At 43.9% G+C, this 22,606-nt stretch overlaps 1 protein-coding gene across 1 annotated transcript in view; it reads left to right on the forward strand.

Moving 5' to 3' along the window:
* The first annotated feature begins 3,593 nt into the window (after nt 1–3,593).
* The window catches only part of SLC22A23 (solute carrier family 22 member 23), a 109,722-nt gene continuing 90,709 nt past the window's right edge, over nt 3,594–22,606 (forward strand). Inside the window, 3 exon segments of the mRNA XM_053952189.1 lie at nt 3,594–4,529; nt 4,531–4,944; nt 21,986–22,089. Of these exon segments, the coding sequence (XP_053808164.1) occupies nt 4,416–4,529; nt 4,531–4,944; nt 21,986–22,089 (632 nt within the window). The 5' untranslated portion in view covers nt 3,594–4,415.

The raw sequence follows: 22,606 nt of genomic DNA on the forward strand, positions 1-22,606 counted from the left end.
AATAGTCACCTTCTCTGTTCCTCCACTGCAAACTGTTGATGACCCAGGTCAAAATGGTGCACAACTTTTCTAATATAACCCAATGAAGGTGGATAAAAGAAATCAAAATATATTTATTTGTTTTCTTCTTGAATACAACTTATCTTTTAAACTGTATCTTTTTGTATTTTTGTGAAGGATTACCCCAATCCTGGTTCTTCTCTCTCAGGTCAAAAAGGCACTGCTGGAGAAACCTTGCTTGATCACAAAATGTAGCTCCTCATGAAGCCTTGCTCAGGAGAGAGAGTCTTGATGTGTAACTTCAGCATTTGTTGTTGTGTAGGGTCTACCACCCATCTGGAATATTCCTTTAAAACTACTTTCATTTCTTCATTTAAACCAAAAACAGTTTTCACAGGAATATGTAAAGACATTTCTTTTCTTGAAAGATTTTTCCCCATAACATTTTGCTTCAGTAGAACTTACTTCATCAAAAATTTATTTCTTAGCTCCTAGAAATATGTTTTCTTTCCTCTTTTGTCTGCAACCTTCTTCTACTCAGAAACAGTCTCTTGAGGATCACTGTTTCAACGGCAGAACTCCTACTATGCAAAATATGTAACCCTCAGGAAAATGCTACCTTTGAAATTTTTCCCTTCCAAACAAAAACTCAGGATGTAGAAGCAGCCCAGAAAAGGTGTTTGGGATAAAAATATTTGATCAGTTTGAGTAAGGGTTGTAACCTCTCATTACAGGCTTTTCATTGTACTGTATGACTTTATTCTCTTTTTTACAAATCTACTACACCTACTTGCTTCTCTAAAGACTCTTCCTTCCCATTTCTCCCCAGTTTTCAATTCTTTGCTTTCTTCAGTCAAATTTCTCTATCCTCAGAACTTCAACTTGAGACCTCCATTCCTAAAGTTCTCTTCCCCTCAACATTTCAACCTGCCAGTCCCAAGCCATGATGAGGCCTTTTCCCCTTAGTGGGAAAAGACAGTGAGTGGTAGCTGGGAGTTTCTAGAAGACCTGTCACAAATGATCACGTTTCAGAAGAAATTTAGGTATGTTAGGAGGCAAGCAATTGGGCTAATCATAAGCTCACAAAAAGCAAGCACAGAGAAAGCAGATCTTTCCATGGGATGAGTGCAGAAATGCTTCTTGGCAAGAATGGGTAAGGACAAACACAAAAAAAAAAAAAAAAGCCAATACAACAAATAAAATTTAACTAGCAAGAGCATCCCAAGTAATGAGAAATCGTTGGATAAGTACATCAGTGGTAAGAGGAAGTCAAAGGCAAGTGGATTACTCACCAGAGAGAGAAAGCTATTGACTGATGCCAGAGAGGGCTCAGACTGCCTCAGGCCTTCTTTGCACCAGTCTTGGCTAAAAGAGGTCACTTTTGATCAGGTGACTGATGTGATACACATTAATGACAAGGGAATAAGGCTTCAGCCCAGGCTGGGGCAGAACCAGTTACAAGAGTACTAAGGTAACATCGAGATGTTCAAAGCAACAGTCTGGCTGCACTTTGTGCCAGGGTAGTGAAGGAAGTAGCTCAAACAGCATTGGAAACACTAGCGTTTATCTTTGAGAATCCAGGGAAGATGGGCAAGAAATTAACAAACTGATGCCTGTCCTTAAAAGTGGCATTTGAAAATAAATAAATAAGCCAGACTGTTGTCCCAGAAATCTAGTACAAATAGACACACAATTTGTAGACAGGTAGAAGGAAACAATAGGGTAAGCAACTATTAATATGAACTTGTCAGCTAGAAACTGGGACAATCTGGGCAAATTTCCCTAAGCAATGAAGAACAGACCGTGTTATGGAAGAGGGGAGAGTGGACTCCACTCATCTGTGCCTTAGTTAGGCTCTATGCATGTGCTGACAAGGAAGGGAGTTCAGTTTATTTGAAAAATTTGGGCAGGGGGTACAGAAGTTTGGAAACAGTTGTCAGTGTTTTACAAGCAAGAGGGTGGATTATAAATGCAGTTCCAAAGGGGGTGTTTCGTTACCAGCCTTCTGAGCTGGCATTAACTGGTGAGCAACTGTAAACACATCGGAGGATGAAATAGTAATTCCAAATAACCCTAAGAAGTTGCTTGGAAAGCAAAGGACATGACTGAAAAGCAATTAGAAGAATTGTTTTTGCAGGCAGGGTTGCCCCCTGCACACACAGAGGCTGGGGCACTGCTCAGCACGGGCTGCAGACACCAGCTGAGGAGAGACCAGAGAGCTGCAAGCAGTCAGTGGCCAAAGAGAACTGCAGCAGAGTCAGACAAATTGCAGATGGTCCTCTTAAAAAAACATTGCACAGGGACGTGATAGCAGCCATCAGATGTAAAAGGACACTACAACACAGAAAGAGGAGACTTCCCTTGGCAGGGACCACCACATTCACATTTCAGCAAGGAATATTCAGAGAGGAGGATAAAGTGTCATCTGGAGAGGCTGTATGGCCTCTGAAGTACTAAGTGTTTCTCAGAGCAGAATCCAGGGAAGCCCCACAAAAGAGACACAGAGACACACTGAAGTGGTGTAGACATGAAATCTTTCTGGTGTCCCCTGTAAGAGAAAGAGCTAAAGAGAGGAAGATCTAAGGCATTAATGGTGTACCAAAATTTGCTAGCAGAGACCAGATCAAGTACATGAAATTCCATCAACAACTTGCTCTTCCATTTATATTTGGCAATGACACCCATCCTCTTCTAATGCACACAAGCATTTTCTGCTCACTAGCTGTGTTCACGTGTACAAGCGTATATTGATCTGTTTTCTCTCCTTCCCTTCTTACAAAGGAAAAAATAACCACACAGTACAGTAATGCACGGGCTGTGCTCTACGATGAAAATAGTCGGAGGCACTTACACGCTGAAGTAAATTTAGCTTAACATAAAAATAACCTTCACAAATTTGAAATGCCTATTTTACAATTAACGTCAGGTGCTAACAGGATATAATTTTCTTCAAAGTGTGTACTAATGTGACAGGCTGACTGAAGCGATGCAGGCACGTCTCCTCGCCGCCCTATGGGTCTCAGAAATGCCTCCTTCACCTTCCAGTTCTTCCCTCTGAGTCTCGTCGTTTCTTCAGCCACACAGGGTGCTCCTGCGGCTCGGCGATGCGATGCGGTGCGGTGCGCTCCCGCCCAGCCCGCTGCAGCCGCGCTGCGTTATTAAAGGCACACAAACCGTGTAAATAATTGATTCGGAGCTAGCGCGCTGCGGAGCCGGAGCGCCTCCTCCTCTTCCCCAACCCTCGTCCTGCTCACCCCGCGGCCCTACCTGCCCCGGCCCGCCGGAGCGCGGCGCGGCCGCGGGGCGGCGCGGAGCCCCCGCGAAGCCGCCCCGCGCCCTCCCCGCCCCGCGGCGCCGGCCCGCCCCCGGCGGCGGCGGGTCCCTGGCGGGGGGCCGGGCCGGGCCGGCGGCGCGGCGGGAGCAGGTGCGGCCGCCCGGCACCGCGGGGGCGGAGCGGGGGGCGGTGGCGCCGGCGCCGGGCCGGCAGGTGGGGGCTGCCGGGAGGCGGAGGGCGAGGAGCCGGGTGGGTTTGCCCGCCCGCCTCTGGAGGTGCGGCCGGCGGCACGGCGCGGCGAGCGGGCTGCCGCGGGAGGCGCACGGTGGTGGCAGTGGTGACCGCGTCCGCAGCCCGGGCCGCGGAGGGGCCGGCGGGGCCCCTTGCTGCAGAGCCAGATGTGCGGGACGCGGGGCTGCGAAGGGTCGGCGGGGAGGTGCTGGGGGCTGCCGCCGCCGCTGCTGCCGCGGCCGGGGGGGAGCCCTTAGCCGTGCGGGAAGCGGGGAAGCCGTGTCGGGAGCTGTTATTTTCTTCTCCTCCTTCCTTTGCCTTCCCTCTTCTCCCTCCTCCCCCTCCTCACCAAAACCGGGAGAGGAGGCGTGTTCGGTGCCTTGCTGCACCGGTTTTGCTTGGTTTGTTGTTGCAGGGTTTGGTTCTCAGGGTGGCTGGTTTTTTTTTGTTTTTTCTCTTTTCTCTTCCAACCTCCCCGCCTTCTCTCTTCCCCTCCTTTGGCCCATCGCATGCCAAAGGATCCGGCTCGGATCCGGCTGGATCCTTCCTTTGCTTTTCGGCGGTGCCTCTCGGAAGGGGGAAGGGAGGGCTGGGATGAGTGCAGCTTGACGCACAGGCGAGGAGCGGGGGGGCACCGCCGGCAGCTGCGGCGGTTCGTGGCCGCAGGCTGCGGGTGAGAAACGGAGAGAGCGAGGGGCTCCCTCGGTGTCTCCCCCTTTCTTCGCCCCTGTCTTTCCTCCCTCTCTCCCTCCCCCATCCGTCTCCTGCCGGGTCCGGCTGGGAGCGTGTGTGCAATATCTTACGTTGCAAGGTGTGCGTGTGTGTGTGCGCGGAGCAGAGGGAGGGAAGGACTCGCGAGGGAGCCGGGGCTGCCCCGGCCCCCCCTATGTGAGCCTCCCCGGGCGGCTGGATGGCGATAGACCGACGCCGTGAGGCGGGCGGCGGGGGCCGGCCGCTGCCCGAGGAGAACGGCTCGGTGCCGGGGGCCGTGGGGGGGGGCGCCGCCCCCCCCGGGGCCTCCCCCTGCCAACGCCGCCGGGGCCGAGATCCAGGCGCTGCCGGTGCCGCCGCCCGCCGCCGCCTGCAGCCCGCTTCTCCTCGACTACGACGGCTCGGTGCTACCCTTCCTTGGGGGGCTGGGCGGCCGGTACCAGCGGACCCTGGTGCTGCTCACCTGGGTCCCGGCGCTCGTCATCGGCTTCAGCAAGTTCTCGGACTCCTTCCTCCTGGACCAGCCCGACTTCTGGTGCCGGGAGGCGGACGGGCAGGGCAACTGGAGCGGGACCCTGGCGCCGATCCACGCCAACCACAGCGGCAACGGGAGCATCTTCCCTCCGCCCGGGCTGCCCACCCCCGCGGGGGGCAACGCCAGCGAGTGCGGCTGCCGCGAGTGGCACTACCGCATCAGAGCCGGCCTCGTCCAAAACGTCGTGAGCAAGGTGAGAAAGGCGACTTCCCTCGGCCCCCCTCCCTGTCCAGTCCAGCCCTCACGGACCCTCTCGACACTCGCTCTTTCCAAGGCAAGGGGAGCAGCTGGACACGACACGGTTCTGTCCTTGCGTGCTGCAGCTGGGTCTGTCGAGTCCCCGTGGGTTAGCCTCCCACCCGGAGAAAATCAATCCCACATCCGCGCTGCCCTTTCCCTCCCGGGGTGTCACACTGGGTGTCCAGCCTGTGGATTTGTACCTGCACACTGGTTGCAGCACTAAGCTGCAAAGTTACGTCCTGAAACGGGATCCTGTGTGTCTCTTTGAGTTCCTGGTGCTGTCCTGCTGTCTCTGGGTGTCTGTGGGAAAGATGCTGTAGGCATGTGCCGCAGCTGATAAGGGGAAAGGGTTGCGGAGGGGGCTCTGGTTGATCTTTGTGCAAGTATACTAAAGCAGCCCTACCCATCAAAAACCAGGTTGATTTTTGGGGAAGCTGAAAAAATGGTGACTGTTGTGAGTAAAATAAGCCAAAAGTTCTCCCAAATTCTTCCGGTATTCTCTTGAAAACTGTCTTGGCAGAGCAATTAAAGAAATGTCTCACAAAAGTTGTTTTACTCCAGAAGCAGAAAGTGCATGCTGCTGTGTTTGTGTTTCCCCATGTAATGACTAAAGTGGAAAATTTCTAGTGAAGAGACTGTGTCACTTTCTGCTCTTGCTTCGTATTTGCTGAGTAGTGCATATCAAAAAATCACCTTACCTTTTCACCAGAAAGCTTTTGCTTGTTTATAGTATCGGCCCAGCAAAAGCCCTGCTGGCTGCAGATGGGCCTTATTGATATTAACAGGCAGCTGGAGCTCCTGGAAATGTAAAATGAAATGGTTACACCAGGGAAGTAGTTCCCTTAATCTCAAGACCCCCTCCTAAGATCAGCAAAAATTACTTCCTGCCTGGGAGCAGTGTTTTGGCTTAACTGTGTTTATCTAGTTGAGATAAAGAAACGAGGCAACAATCAGATGAGCAACATAATTGTGCTTTGGTCAGCCAGCACACACTTATATTGAATCATTGAAAATAATTTTGGTTTCTCTTTGTGTTACTTGAAAGAGTGTGCAACATGGAAAAAGCAAATCCCTCAATACCTTGAACCTAGAAAGGATTAAAAAGGAAGGTAACCCAGCTACATTCCTTTCATGAGAGAAACATAGGCACATGTTGGATCTGATTGGTTTGTGACACAGAAATGTATAAGAAAATTAGACATTTAATAAGGTCAGATTTTCTTCTCTTTATATACAGAGACTGAGCAATTCATATGTTTGGGGGTTTAACACTGAAGTTTTAGCATGAAAAAATTATCTTGGAATTTTTTTTTAGTCTAAACTTTAAAAAAAAATTTTGGAAATGCTTGAGTCTTTTGAAGGTCATCATCAAGTTGGCCACAAAAGGTCAAGGGAGAGTTAGTTTGCTGTCTTGCATGCTTCTTTAGAGATAATAAAAAAAGTGTTCCTTGGAAGAACTTACTGTAAAGGGCAGATCAATTTTAAGGGATAAACAAACATCTGTGGCCCCTGCTGACTTGTTTTCTATTAGAAAGAATAATAATCATCTTTTGAGACTATGGGTTTTTCCAGTGTGAAGTTTTTATTTTTATTGTATGCTCACTTCCAAAAACCTGGCCGCTTTTTTGCTTTGATTTGTAATCCCATGTAATTATAATTAGATTGCTTTCTCGGGGTCAGGATCCCTCCTTAGTTTATGCTTTTTGTTTTGGGGGTTTTCTGGGTGGGGGTGCTGTCTGTTTTTGTTCTAATGAAGAAAGAGAGGAAAAACTCAGACAGAACATCATCATAGCTTGATTTAGACTTAATTTCTTATCAATCCCCAGGAGCTCTGATACTGTGGGAGCAATTCTTGTAACTGCTGACTCCTCTTACAAGCATCTCACTGTCCTTTGTGAGAAAAAGCTGCTCTGGATGAATTCAAGAGACTGGATGTTCACATCACCCTTAACTCTTCTCAAAAATATATTTATTTCTATAATGTATTATGCAATGTTCTCATCTTTCTAAATAGAGTTTTATTAAATCTTAGTCTAATATATGCTCATCAGTGTAGTAGCCAGGGGTTATATTGAAATATCATAAAGAGAGCCAAAAGTATATTAATAAAAAATGTACTTTTGTTTGGCAAGTAAATCCTCTTGTACTTACCTTCAGTGGTCTGAGCTAACAGCTGCTGGATGCTCCATCATTGCTTTGTATTCAGAAACAATGAAACAATTCTAGTTATTTAGCACAAAGTATATTTGATGTGCGTACGTATGAGACATCACTGTTCCCCCCATTCCTCAAGGGTAGGATAGCTGTCCTTAAACTGTGTCAAGTTCCACTGTCTCCACAGCCTCTTTTCTAATGGTACCCCCTTCATCAGATGCTGTATCCCTGTCCAGGCTTTCTCAGCTGTCCCCTCCTTGGTGCCTATTTTCCCCCAGCCTGTGTCATGCTTGGGATTGATGGAGTGGAGGTCTTGCTATTTCCAGCCCTGCCCAGTGCTTTGTTTAGCCCCACTTCTCGGAGTGTTTGCTGGAGCCAGCGGTGGCCCTGCACCTTTCTTGAAGACTGGCATTGCTGTCTCAGACGCTGTCATTATCCTGACCTGCTTGACTGAGTCACTGAGAACGGTGCTTTTTATAGTGCTGCCAGTCATTAGAACTGGAAATGGTAATAAAGGACATAGTGCTTATTATTTAACACTGCTGAAATACATGTACTGAAGAGGTCAGATGCATAATTTAACCACAGGGATTCCAGTGGCCATGTTAAATCACCCTTCTGAGCTAATGTCCTGACTTGGCACATAAATCTTGGTCTTTAGCTTGGACCGTACATAAATATCTTCCCGTAGCACAATGCACTTGCCAGGCTTTTTCACTGCTAAATGATTCTTTGAAGATTTTCATCTATTCTTTATCACAACATCAACATCACCATACTCTTATAAACAGAGTGCATGTGTATTTCTTGAGAGGTACATCCTAAACCAGCCCTTAGGCAAAAGGCTAGAAAAGTCTTTTTAATTGTCCATGTATCATCTCACCTGTGTCCAAAGGACAGATGCTGAGAAACACTGTTTTTATTTTTTTTTTTTTTCCGTGGGGAAGCCTGAGATCTCCTTTTAGCCCTTTGCAAAGGGCTTCAGGTAAATGATTTGCATTAACACAATGAGCAACATTGTGACAACTAAATATTTGTAGCCATGAAGCTTAGTGGGAAGCTAGAGTGTGTACTCAGCAGGGACTTTTCCAAATCTCTCACTAACTTCTTTAGCACCTGCATCTTCTGACCATCTGCAAAGCCAGCTGTTATCGTGGGACAACATTTTTATGGAAGCTCGTAGTTACAGGATTGATGGTTGTTGGTTTTTTCACTCTGTTACTAGGATGGCCCATCCTCTGTGTTTGATTGCATTAAGTGGTGGGGTTGTTTGCTGTTCTGCATGCTGATTTGTATAATGGAGACCAAAAGCTGGTGATGGGCAAGGACTGGACTTGATTAAATTGCAGAGGTTGATGGCACAGCATCACTCTGTATGCACTTGCAATGTTCCAGATCATTCCACCTCTTGGGGTTGGCGTAAGATGGAAGCAGTTAAAGGCTGCAGTTTAATCACTTGGAGCAATTATGTAATAATATTCCATGTCTAGTCACAAGGGAATTCCTGTTGTGACTGCTTTTATGCTCCAGATGCCCTGTTTTCCTGCAATGCTGTTTGCTTGGCTCTCAACTTCCCACTTGATTTGGGTTGAGTCATCTTCTTTCCAAAGTGACATGGCAATCGTTTTACCTATTTGCCACTGGTTCAAACATTCTCATGCCAATTTGGCTGAGCCTCTAGCAAATTGTCCCTGCCAAAAAAGTGGAGCTGAAGTCAGAAGAGCCAAATGGTCCAGGAGCAGGGATGTCTGAACTTGGATTGGTTTGGTCTGTGACTGGTGCTCTTTGCTCCTGCAAGGGGAGATGTCTATGCTTAACCAATCTTCCTTCTCCTTGCTTTTATTGCAGTTCTGGCACTTTTCTGGGCACACCTTCATCTGATTCAGCTTATTAGCCTGGTAGAAAACTTCTTCTTAAAATAAATTTTTTCTTCTTTTCCTGGGTGTTCTACTGGGTTAATAGAAGATAAATTGTTCTGTGTAGTAACACGTGCTTTAGTCTATGGTGTTGCCTTGTGGGATTACTGATGGTATCTGTAAGTAGCCAGAAATGATAAAACAAACAAATTTCTTTGTGATAATAGCGATGATGAATTTGGCATGGTTTGCAGAATAATATTTCTTGTGGTAGAGGATAGGTGTACATTTTAAATGGACTTTCAGAATATAGTTATTAATTACTTTGAAGGGATCCCTCTGACAAGGTCCTTTCCAAAATAAGAACTGTGCCACCCTTATCTCCTCCCATTTGTCCCTGTAATCTCATTTGTTTCTGCATATTCTCCAGTTGGCTGGTCTCTGCAAAGAGACTTTAGAAATGCTGATGCTTCTTTTTTTTTCCCTGCAACGGACAGGATTTGTCAATGTTAGTTCCTGGCTGACTGGCTTCTACCTAGTCCCAAATCAATGAAAACCTTGAGTTATTGTACCCACTGCGGTAGTTGGGTCAAAGTGGCAATATTGAAGCTACTACTTCACTTTGTTTCCACTGAACAGATTGAAAGGGGTGTAGGCACCTTAACGCAAGGCCTAACTTGCAGAGGGCAGAAAGTCTGTTCTAAATTTCTTTCAACCAAGGCTTTGGAATGACTCTCAGCTTCTAATGGGTACTGAAGGGCTCAACAAGTCCCTGTGGTCAGAGGTATCCAGAAACACTACCAGACCAGAGCAAACATCTACTACTATTTTATTTCATGGCTTCCTCAGCTACATGAGAGATCCCAAACTATTTTTTTCCTTCTTCCCTCTGCAAGTTAGCTGATAAAGAGTCAGTGGTTACTGCTCTAAGCCTTCACAGACTTAAAAAAATCTCTCTGTTAAAAAGGAGGCAAAGGGGAGCTGTTGGCTTGTCCTGCTGCAGCTGCCCTGACGCCTGCTTGCACACACTGAGTGTGGTGACGGAGCCTCCTGATTATCAGGGCGCAAGTGAGCAACACCCTGAAAAAACAGGGCAAGTTTCTGGTTGAGGGGCATCAAGGAAGGGGATGGCTCTTTTGGGAACAGCACCTGCAACTTCCCATGTGAAGAACTCTCCTCTGCCTGCAAACAGTAAATAATCCGATGTTTGAAATAACCATGTGTGATATCACAAGGCTTCTTGTTTAGTGAGCATAGATACTGGTTTTACTGATTTGGGGGTGTTATATACTGGCCAAAGCCTTTTAAAGTAGTTGGTCTAGAAAGCAGAGACTGGATTAAGACTGCTACTGACATCAGAACTCAGGTCGTTTTGAGTTTTTGTCTGGCATAGATTATTTTTCATTACAGGAAATGTACATGCAGTTCATGTTTATTATCACCCTTAAGATAAAGCGTCTCAGTTACAGGAATCTGATTTCAACTTACCATAAATAGTTTGTAGCATTGCTAGAACTAACAATAATCCTTCAGGAAGGTAATTCCGTATTGAAATTTATTTAAGACCTTCTCAGCTTTCCAAATAAGCCTTTCATATCAGTCATTTTTGTATATATGTCAAACAACTGCCTTTTTTTTTTTTTTTTAAACCTCCTGGATAGATGTGATGTTTGAAATGCTTGGGGTTCTGTTTGTTTTTGTTTCCACTCCTTAATACATCCTGTATCTCTGTCACGTAATTTTAATATACCGACCCTGCCCATGTTGTGACAGTAATTGCTGGCTGTGGTGAATGTTTACCAGCTGTGCAGGCAGTCTAACACCAAATTTCTGAAGTGCACTAACAGTTTTACCTCTTCTTACCCTGGCTACAATACTGCAGTTAGAAAAGGTGACCTCGTGTTTTTTTAAAGCATTTGTCAAAGAAAGGAACTGGCACTCAGGAAAGCATATAATTTGGAGTCAGTTCTGACGGTAATGTTGAGATAAGGCTTACAGGACAGCCAAACTTCAGGGGCTCATTTCTTAATGAAACAACATCTGGAATAGCACAAGATTTATGAACTTCAAGACTTTGGCCATAATAATGGTGAAGAGTCTTAAATCTTAACAAATCAGTTCTAGAGAGCTGCTAGATTTAGAAAATGCTGAAAGAGATACAGTGCTTTTTTGATACTTTTTGTGTATCTTTTGTTTTTTCTGTCAGGCTATTTGTTCCTGCTTACCTGTCATCCCTGTTCAGGACAGCTACTCTCACTCCATCCCTTTCATATTTCTTCCTCTTCCCACTCTTCTTCAGTGCAGCCAGGCTGGCGCTGGCTTACCCGCAAGTAACTGTGGAATTAATTAGGCTGAGATCTTGCTACAGAACAAAGGACTGGGGTTTGCTGCAGACAATGTGTGGAAGATCAGAGTAGCCTGTTGTAGCTGCAGCTTTGCAGCAGTGCTGAGTGTTCAGTTCTTGCACTGAATTTCCATCAAAACAGCTTTTCTCAGATTTTGGTCACCTCTACTCAAACATGTACTTAGATCTTGTAATGTAATTTATTTTTATATTTTTTACCAGCTGAATTTTGACAGCATATGACTTTGTGTGCGTTCTGAATTCCCTTTTAAAGTCAAAGGGGAAGGAAGGAACCTGAAGGAGGGAGAAAGGAGTCTCAACACCCTTTCAATCCCTGTCATCTGAGGTGTGTTGCAGAGGTTTCCAGGCAAACCACATTTTAGTGTTTGATAACTGCTCAGCATTACTGGAGTTGCTCTGGTCCACACCCAGTGTTGGTGCTGGGAAGCCTGCCCCCACACTAGCCTGTAAAAACTGGCAGGCAGCAGGGCTTAATGCGTGTGTTAAGTTGTTCCTGCTGATCCATGCCGTGTCATACCTGCTGGGAACATGCAATAGATTTGTAGCTATTCCCACAAAGAAGGATCACTGCTGTGCTCCGTGTGACTGGCATGCTTGGGGTGGAACCTCCTGCCTGTCCTGTGAGCTGATGAGGAGAGGCTAAATGTGCTCTGGGCATGTTGGGCTGGGTAGGAAATTTCAGTGGGTAGTGCAAGGCTTTGTTAGCATTTTTTATTTTTTCTTATAATCTGGGGGAGCCCCAATTGCTGGTTGTTAACACTGAAAAACAAGGACAAAAGATTAGGTGAGTGGATGTATCCTGATCTTCATTCTGGGATGCCTATCTAGATTCCCCAGGAGCAAAGCTGTGAGAATCAAGAATGCTGCTTGTGAGATGCAGGGAAGCAGTGTGTTCCCCTTCTCCAGCAGCAAGTGATTTATAGTTACCCTTGTGCATTGTTTTCAGAGCAGGATGGTCTGGTTCCCTAAAAAAGGTTCTTTGCCTCCAGACAGTGGTGGAGGAATTCATTTTGGCCCAAGTGCTGTCTCCCTGCTACTCTGCAGCACTCTGGACTTGCCTGCTTTCCTTCTGGCCTTCAGGCCAAAGTCCATGATCATGAAGACAGTGTTGCAACGTCCACCCGACAAATATTATTAAGGATAGGGACTGTAAATTAAATTGTAAGACCTTTTCCCTGCTGTGTCTTCCATGGCTGTGTAAAATGTTGTCTGCTTGAACAATACAAGCTTGACAGGCCAGTTTCACCCTCTTATTTGTAAACCAAGTGGAATATTTTTCTCCCTTCTTCCCTACCCTTAATATTTATTTAGGTCTGAATTAATACCAGATCCTAGGGGTTTTTTTTCTCCCTCCTTTTCTTCTTGCCTGAGTTGCAACAGCCATAGTTTGCAAATGATGAGAGGGCAAGGTCATGGCAGCAATAATTGCATGTCAGAGTTAAGGTGTCTGATCTTTTTATCTAAGGTGGCAAGTATTTCTCATGAGGAATGACTTTGTCCTCTTGTCTACCACTTCACCCTTCCCCATTTCAGAGTTTTATGCCATGTTTGAATTTGTTTGTTTTTTTTTTTTCCCTGGATTTAAAAAAAGCCCAACTAGATAGTAAACTAGGTTTTGCCATGTCAACCTTGTCAAGCCTGCAACATATTTTGTGCGTGCGTGTTTTGGCAGCCTGAAAAATACCAGTCCACAAAGCATTAACTTATTTTTGATAATGAGATAATAGTGGAAGTTAATATTTAACTACAATGTTGCAGGGTTTTTTACATGTGGCTTCTATTTCTAGTGCTTAGACCAGTTCTAAATACAAATTTGATAGCTAGTTTAACTTTTTTTGTTTGGTTGTGAAGTCAGTCCCAGCGGCACACACCTCGTCCAGAACACACTTGGTTGTTGGCAGAAAACAAGAGGAATGGCACTCAAATGCCACTTTTCAGTGCATGTATCTCAGTCCTAGGGATGGGCGTGGTTGCTCATGGTCTTTTCATGCAGCCAGAGGGAGGCTAACAGCTACAAGGTCTTACAGCAAAGACTAGATTGAAAATTAAAGTCAGTTTTGTGGTGAAGTTCTCTAACCATGTCAGAATACATGTAGAAAAGTTACTTAGTTGCAGGACAGAGATGTAAAAGAGATATTGAAATATCCTGATGTTACTCTGTGGAAAATTATGAATATAGTATAATAAATACTGTGCAGGAAGGCTGCAAGCAAGATTTTGTATCTCCCAACTCTTTGATGTTAGATGACATTATGGAGTTGGGAAAAACTAAGCAGATCACATCAGCTGAGAAACAAGTTAGTTGACTAATCTGTGGATGGCGAAGGCTGGAAAAGATCTAAATGTCTCAGAATAAAGGGAACTCCTACTGAAAATAAAAGAAATAGTTATGGAGAAGTGGGTGGTACGTGGATGCTACTAAAGTTGATTTAATCATGTTGAGTATTCAGAAGATTGTCATATGATTAACAAATCATATTTTAATTGTTAGCATATTAGCAATTATTATTTACTTAGCAAACTTCCTTCTTCCCTCTCCTAATGGGGAAAAAAAAACAGATCTGTGATGAAAGCAAGTTTGGGAATAAAAGAGCTAATTGTTCCTGACTAAAGTGTGAAGTTGAAGGGTAGATGAAATTTTTCAGCTCTGCATTGTCTCAGGGGGCATTATCTTAGGATTCTCTTGACATGCCCAGTGGACAGCTTGGAGGGTCTTTTTTGCTTATGGCATACACTAAGGAACAATTTAGTGCAGAACACTAAATTTAAAATCTTTTCCAAGTTAGTTTACTGGCATTGAAATGGAGTCAATTTGTGTCCTTTTGCATATTTGAAATTCCAAGCTTGTTTTGTGACTGCAATGTTGGTTGAGCCTTCTCTTCAAGCTTGGGATATGTCCCTTAAAGCTGAGCCATGACTGAAAGGCTTTAGCAAGGCCTTTCAGCTGCCTGGTGGGGAATGGAGCCAGGCTCATATGCTTTTGAGTGGGACAGCATCTCCCAGTGGGACACGGTGGGCACAGCCTGCTTACTCCGAGGTGATTAATATAAGAGACACCATGTATCTGCCTCACCAGTTTCAAGCAGCTTGAGGAAACCTGTGCCTTAGAGTCAAAGTTTTCACACCAAGAGGAAGTGCTGTGTTCTGTATCAGTGTTCACACAGTAATGTGTGGCACCGAGCCTTTGTGCTTTATTTTTAAGGCTGAAATACCAGACTAAAAAGATATGCACTTAAAAAATTAATGCAGAAATTACACAGCTAAGACGTGCATATCAGAAAATTGTGGTTTTCAAGGAGATGTATTTCAGCAGCTTAAACTATGTTAAACTACAGGAACTATTGAGGAAACTTGTTAAGTCCATGGTTATGCAGTCCTGTACTATTTTGTGAGGATGGAAGCTGTTTTCATAGGTTCATATTATGCTGCACAATCTAATTATATCTTTCTTGGAAGACAGCTAAGCACATGTCCCCTGGCTCATGTGCCACCCCCTCTTTTTCTCCCCACTCCTCTCCCTCCCCATGCCCTCAAAACCTTTGTCCCTGTGGTAGCATCAAAAGTTGTTTCTTTGCTTTACTTTTCAAATGGTGCATTGCCCAGGTGGTCAGTCATGTCCGTAGTTAAAACAATCTGACAATTTCTGTGTACATGACCTTGTGTTCACTGTTCACAAGTAATTTTTCTGGGCTGCAGTTTTCCTTGGCAGGTGTCTGCTGTGGTCAGAAATGGTTTACTGGTTTCTGAAAGTGAAAAGTACAGAAAGCGTTGTTTCCAATGTAAGAAAGACAGATTGGATAAGAAGCTGAACCAAACAAGCCCTCACATCTGTTGAGTTAGCAAGCTCCAGTGTACGGGGATAGGAGCCCCAGATTTGTTAGGAGTGGGAAGAAGGCAGATGTTGAGCTAAAGGTCATACTGTGGTACCAGCAATATTCATCTTGCCACCTGAGTAAAAGTTCTTGCAAATCCGGATGATTATAAACCTCTCAAAATACCAGTGTGTACTTGCTCAGTAAAAATTTTATTTTGAAGTATTGAGATTCTAAGCACTTAGGCACTGGTCAAAGATTTCAGCAAAAGCATCCACTTATGATAAAGCTGAGCAATGCTAGATGTACTTGGCTTTTAGAGGTCTAGCATCATACAGAGAGGAAGTCGCTTGAAAGTCAGGTGTTGACTGTGTGCTCTGTTGAGTTGAGGCATTCCAGCGTAGGTGTGGTGTAGGTTTATTTGAGTAGCTGTTCCAAGAAAACAAACAAAACCTCTCAATAACTGGTTTGTTGTTTTTCTTGTGTGTTGTGTTTTTAATGACTCTTCTGGTTTACAGTCCATTTGTGTCTGATTGAAAACATAAGAAAAGTTGTTGTTTGGAGCGGTTTGGTTCTGAATGTGGCTGGTAAAAAAGAAGATAAGATTATTAAATTTTATACCTTATTCTCAAGTCTTCTAGGATTAAATTTATTAGTTTTTTACTCTACTTAATTTTCTTATTTTCTAATGTGATCTTGCTATTTCCACGCAGCTGATTGTACTGACGGTCACAAAAATGCCACGTGTCCTCAAGAACACTTTTTTGACACTTAAAATACAGATCGGGGGTACTTTGCCCAGCTGTGATCTCAAAGGAGAGGCACCCTTACTCTGAACCCTGAAGGTTAAATAGTTGAAATGCTCTCATGTTGCCATGAGTGAGAAGGAGATACAGAGATGCCTGTGGCACTAAACCCCCCACCCCCCTCCAGTTTTAGGTGTTGCAGTTGGAGCATTCCTCTGGGAGGTTTCTTCTGCAACCTCCCTTGTGTGGTTTTACTGCATGCCTATTTCCTGCAGAGTTGAGCATCACACCACTTTCTGGGTCTCATATACTTTCTTTAGGAATAAATGCTGACAGAGTGTCATGTTTGTGGGGAGTTGAGGAAGGGAGGAGGGAAATTATGTCCTTTAGCAGTCTAGAGGGAAATCTTGGTACAGTGGTGTCCTGTGGCTGTAATTATGAGTACTGCTCAGATTATTCAGTTCTGTGAAAAGGAATTACTGGCAGGTATATTGTACTAGAACTACTGACTGCTTTGCTTTCTTATTTGTTTTTGGGGATTTTTTCTAATAGTGCTTGGTCTGCTGACTTGGAGCTTTTCCTCCAGGAATAAGTACCTGGAGACTGTTTTGCCTTTTTAAATGTATATTGTATGAGAAACAGAACTGTATTTTTTTATTATTATTTTATGATATTTTAAAATAACTTTGGTTCAGGTTTTGGGGTTTTTTAGGAAAAAAAACACTCTAAGATAATATGAAGGCATCACATATTTAAAGTCTCACTAGATAAGGTGTTTGTATAGAAGATGGATTCTAGTTCTGTGTAGGGTAAATTGACAGGGTTTGGTTATAAAAAGATGGAACAGGAAGGAGAAGAACAAAGGAAGAGACCCAGCATACCTCAGTGATGAAGAATTGATTCTTATTTTCATTTATTTGTCCTAAAATCATTCCCTAATGAGCAGGCAAGCTGGTGGCTTTTCCCCAGGCAGGGTTTGATGCTGCTGTGGCATACATGATACGTAGAGGACAAGGTTCCCCAAGTGGGACTTTCACTCAAGGGATTGGGAGGTCATAGGTGGTGTGTGAGACGTCAAGATGGAGAGTGTGAAGGCTGACACAGCAGGCAGGTGCTGCCTGGCTGGGGAAGGACCAAGGCTGCAGCTTCATGCCCGGCTTAGGGCCTTGCACGGCAGCAGCTCTGGTGATCCTCTGGTGTCCTCTTGCTGAAACCACTGCAGAGAGCAGTCACAGCAGAGCTACAATCCACCTGCAGACTGTTTGGGGAAGGGGCTGCTTTCTTTCAGCAACAATCTGGGCATTGAGCATTGGAAGCAGACTGTGAAACCACAGCGTGGGAAGAGGGGGGGAGGTGTGTCCAGTGCCCCTCTCGTGGGTTTTTTGTGCCACTCTGGGTTAGCGTTGTACCAGAGAATCTCTCCTGCTTTCTCATTGCTCCTTTTTAAGACAGAAGGGTTTGCCTTGCATACCTCATGATAAGGTGGTGAAGGTAGAAGCAGCCAAATCTTCATCTTACCTTTTAGCCATGAGTATTCAGTGTGCTTAGGTACCACAGACGGCATTATGGCCACTGACAAGAGCCCTTAATTCAGACAGCTTGTGTTTGTAGTTACAAACACGCAGCAGACTACTTTTACAACTTATAGCAGTGCAAGTAGTGATGCACTGCATGAGCCCTGTCCAGATTTTCACCCTTTGTAAAGAAGCTACGTGATGGTTACTATTTGCATGTGTTACCTTTTGCCAGGTGTCTTCCCAAGAATCCCATGTTTTAAATAGTCCGCCATCTTGCCATGAATTATAGTGAGTCACAACATGGGTGGTGACTCACTGATACCAGTTAGACATTAGGTTCCTGAAGGTGTGACTCCTTCAGCTTTGACCAAAATACCCTGTCACTATGTAGAAGTACATTTCTCTTTTTCTTAAGATTTTTATAGAAGTGCACAGAGAGGAAAAAAAAATCTATTTCTGCTCCTTGTGTTTTTCCGATATAAAATATGTTTAGAAAATTGTTTACCTAAAGTAATTACTTAATTAAATTCTAGTGAGAGTTATTTAAGCCTGATAACCAATCAGGTCCACCTGTGTCTAAACTCTCAAGAACAGTCACAAGTTGTTATTTAAATATAGTAATTAAAAAAATATATATGTCGTTTTAGTATCTTCCTTTATATGGTATATTAATATATTATAACATAGTTATAATAAAAAATCATTCAACCTTCTAAACTAATGTTAAACATCATCATTTCTTCCCGTTAAATTCACCTACATTTTACAATATCACAATGTGAGAAAACACTTGCAATACATTGCACATCTGCATAGGTGGCAAATTCTCTATGCTGTAGTGCTACAAAAAAGAAGCTTTTGCTCTTTAATGTTCCTTTTCCACCAATACATTTTAAATATAGTTATTTTTATTTCAGTGTAACAATACAGTTCTTTTTGTTTACCAAGTCACTTTATCTGATCTTTTCTTGTATTGGGAGGATGGATGGAGGACAGAAAGACATGCAAAACCCAGAGTCACACAGAGAAATCCCAGGAAAGGTTAGAAGCATTCTTTCTTCAGGCTTGACACTGCCAGATCCCAAGTGGGATACCGGGGATACAGCCAGAGCAGTTATAGGATTTAATGGTTTCCCTGCTTGTAACAGATTAATCTACCCTTTGCAAGAGGTGGTAGAGGATTACTGTCCAATCTCCAGCCAAAACAATCTCCTGGTGCAGATTTACTTGGAGTGCCACTTGAACTGGCATCAGCTCTGCCCACCCCAGTGTTTTGTTCTGCATGGGAACTTGTCATTCCTTTCTCCTTGGAGCAAATCTGAGTGTCATCTTTGCAGGATGAAACTACTGGTGCTTGGAGCAGGACCTGCCACAGCTGTGCTATGGCTATGGACACAGCTGTGCCATGTGGGCACATGTCACCTCTGTCCTGCTCTGCCGAGCCCAGGTGTATGCAAGGAGAGAGGCAGCACTGTTGTATAGAGGTTCCTGCTTTATTTCTAGCTCTTCAAAGATGAGGCTTTTCCATGGGGAAGGGAAGGGGGAACACAGGTCTCTGGCAAAAATCTCTGTGCGTTCAGCATGACAAAGCTTTGCTGGTTTGCTCTGCTGCTGTGTTAAGATATGTGGGAATGATACGCTCGCTATTAAATATGTATTTTGTCCTATTAATGTCATCTTTACCTGAGACTGCTTTTGACTCTAGCATCCATTTTTTTCCCCTCTCCTTATTCTCATCTCCCTTTGCAAGTTGAATGTCCTGGTGGCACCTACAGCTGTCCTGCCAAATTTATTTTGGGTAACTGCTTCATGGTGACCCCTCTCTAGTTTGTGACAGCTGCCAGAGGAGAAATCAGGATATAATTCAGCTCTTAGTACTGAGCAAGTAATCTCGGGTCATGGCAGATTCTCCGGAACTGCGTGTTAAAACAACTTGATATATTTCACTATTTGCGTATTTACAAATTTGGAGGGTTTTGCAGAGGGAGATATTTTGGGAAGGTCAGGGGCTGCCTGGTCTGTCAAGAGTCTGCCCATGTGGGCTTGGAGGATCAGCTCTGATTTCTGCTGGCCTGCAGTGAGGCTTAACAGAGAGCAGGAAAGGGCCAGACGCAGGGTTTGCAAGGAAATAGATGTTTTTGTTTTCAGAGCAGCTGGGGAGTTGGACAATAGCCTCAAAAACAAACAAACAAAGGAGGACTTGCAGATAAGTTATCGAGAGGAGTGGGTGTGTTTTGGGCACCACTGAAGGACAAGCTGATAGACTGACTTTTCTCCTGCTTTTAAACTCTTGCTCTCTGTGCCAGTGTGCCAGAGGGGTTTGACATCTGTTATCCTGGACCAAAATTTCACAACAGCCCTTCATGAGATTTTGGCTCTTCCAGCCACGAGCCTTTGCCTACGTGTAATCTGGTACTGCACGTTCCCTGCCTGGGGCTTGCGTGAGGGTCGGCTGTGGCTGACTAGCAACAGCAAGCTGTGAAAATGGAAAGGCACCAGATATCTCCTTTTTCTTTTTGCACTTGGAGGACACTACTGTTCCTCTGACATCAATTAATATAAAAATGAATTATTGAAATTTTAAATTTGTTCTTGTATAAATATGAATATTTTTAATAAAGTTTTTTGTTTTTTTTTTACAAAAAAATTATTTCTCCATTTTAAGCAGCATATACACCTTCTGGATTGTGAAAATGAATCTGGAGAATTTTAAAGCCTGCCTCTGCCTCAGATATATCTTCTGAATTTTGTTTTGTTTGTAGCTTGGCTGGGCAGATATTTTTGTTTGCTAGCTGGAGATTGGTTCTAGAATTCTTAGTATTGGTAATTGCATTTCCTCTACTTGCTTCTGAAAAGTCAGCATTTTTGGAATATAATCCACAGTGCCTTGCTGAGTTCTTTGCTGCAAATTATTCATAGGTATTTGGTAGAAAAAATCCTTCCTCATACTACTTGCTTATAGTTCTTTAGTGCCTCCAGTCTGTAGGGTGGAAGATGAGACATATATGTCCCAACTTCTACAAATCAGTGCAGTAGAAAACTCAAAATACATTTAACTTCAACAAAAAGCCTGCGCCTGAGTGCTGGCACATTTCTTTAGGCCACAAAATTGTTATACCTCTTGGTGAGGTGTATATTGTAGTGAGGACATCTGTGGTGTTGGACCAGAGTCTTGCCTTGTTTGTGGAAGGGCTGTGTGTCATGGAAATGCTTAAAAGTGCAGTGCACCTAATTGAACTCTTTTGAGGGAAGTTTTTTTGAAGTTGCATCTGACTTTTAAAAATAATTTGCATACTTTTACTTTGTGTTTTTTCATACTATGAAACCTCAGTTACTGGTGTCAGAAAGGCCACTACTATTACATTACACGCAAGCAGCCATTTATTCTGCAAAGTTTCAATTCTGGAGTATCTGAGTCTCCAAAGTTAGCTGTACTTATTTGTCATGAAAAGTTTGTGGTTGCCATTACCATCAATATTTGAACACTTCACAAACCATGGGCAAACATATCTTCTTACATTTATTCAAGGGTATAAGAGTAACTGTCCGCACTTTACACATAAGAAAGATTACGTTACATGTCTGAGGGCAACGAGGATGTTGGGCTAAAGCCAGGAATGCAGTCTGGTTCTTCTGGCTTCCTCTGCCTCAGAGGAAAATGGCTTGGAGTTTAGGGAAGCCTCACTAAAAACCTTGTTGTTTCTATCTTTCTCCTGGGAATAAGGCAGTGCCCTACCTAGTAACAGGTTGCCTGAAATGGTCCATTTCCCCTTTCTTTGGACAGAAAGGTTAATTTCTGTATTAGTATAGCTTTATTGTGGAGGTTTAATTCCTGTCTGGTTGGTCTCTGAGCTGTGAAAAAGTCACTGTGGGGCTGCTGTCCCAATAAGTTGCACGGCTGCGCTGGGACTTCCAGCTGCTCTGTCAGGCTCCATGTCAGGACTTGTCCTGACAAGCTGTGCCTTTATTCAGTCTTCATCTCCCTTCCACCACATAGGGAAATCAAGATGCTTTTCTGAAAGCAAAAGCATCTTGACACTGTGAGAGCCTGGAGCAATTGGCCGTTAGGGGTCTGTGGCAAAGGAGCTGCTTTTCCCCATGTTTTCAAGCAGCCCTGAGGAGATTAATTGGAGCACTTGCTCTTAAATTGTCAGGCTTGCTGCTGGTGGCCTTCTTGGGGCTCTGGTAATAGGTGTCTGGGGCTGGGATGGTGAGATGCTCCAGCAGCACCAGTGGTACTGCCAGAGCCTGATGGAGATTTCCCCTTAGGCTAACCTCCTGTGGCCTGGAGAGAGGGGGACCCTTAATTGTTGGATATTGTAATCTTATAATTAAGGATCTGATAAAACTCACTGAGGTAAATGAATGCTTGCATTGTTTCTTGGGATCTGGGGTTAGACTTGAGGGGGAAAGCTTTCCTCTGCCATCTCCTTGCACTTGTGCTAGAATTGACCTTTGGGAGGAGCTCTACATCATATTAGTATGTTTAAACACGTCTGAGATATTAATTTATTTCAATTTATCTATCTCTTTTTCTCTTCCAGTGGGATCTTGTTTGTGATTCTGCCTGGAAAGTCCACATTGCTAAGTTCTCCCTGCTTGTAGGATTAATCTTTGGCCACTTGATAACAGGATGTATAGCCGACTGGTAAGTGAAAAATCTTTTAATGCAATGTAGCTATAAATAAATAGCAATATTAAATATTGTTTTGATTGTCTTCTACTTGATATTCATTAGGAACCTTTGCATAACGATTTTTAAGGTTCTAAAACAATCATGATGGGCAAACAGTGTAAAAGTGTGTTAATTGTTCCTGAGTAATTTATACCAAGCTAAGTAGCACAAACTATTTGATACTTGGCTTACTTGTTTCCCACTGATACAATTTATTGCAGCTGTAAAGCTAGTATAGAATTAAGTATTTTCTAATTATACAAGCAAAGTCTTCAGTTTAGGGTTGGTTTTTGTTTTCTTAACAAAGCAAGAGGACCAAAAGAAATTGGAAGCAGCATTGATTTCACTGAATACATGACTAATGTAATGTCAGCCCTGTGCTTACACAGTACCTTTTGGTGAGTTGAAGGCCATTTTTTGCAAACCTTTCAACTGTTCTTGTTTTAAAGCTCTTGTTAGGCAAACATTGTGATGTTGTGTTAAGGATTTA

The sequence above is a fragment of the Vidua chalybeata genome, chromosome 1 (assembly GCF_026979565.1).
Source record: "Vidua chalybeata isolate OUT-0048 chromosome 1, bVidCha1 merged haplotype, whole genome shotgun sequence".
Classification (NCBI taxonomy): Eukaryota; Metazoa; Chordata; class Aves; order Passeriformes; family Viduidae; genus Vidua; species Vidua chalybeata.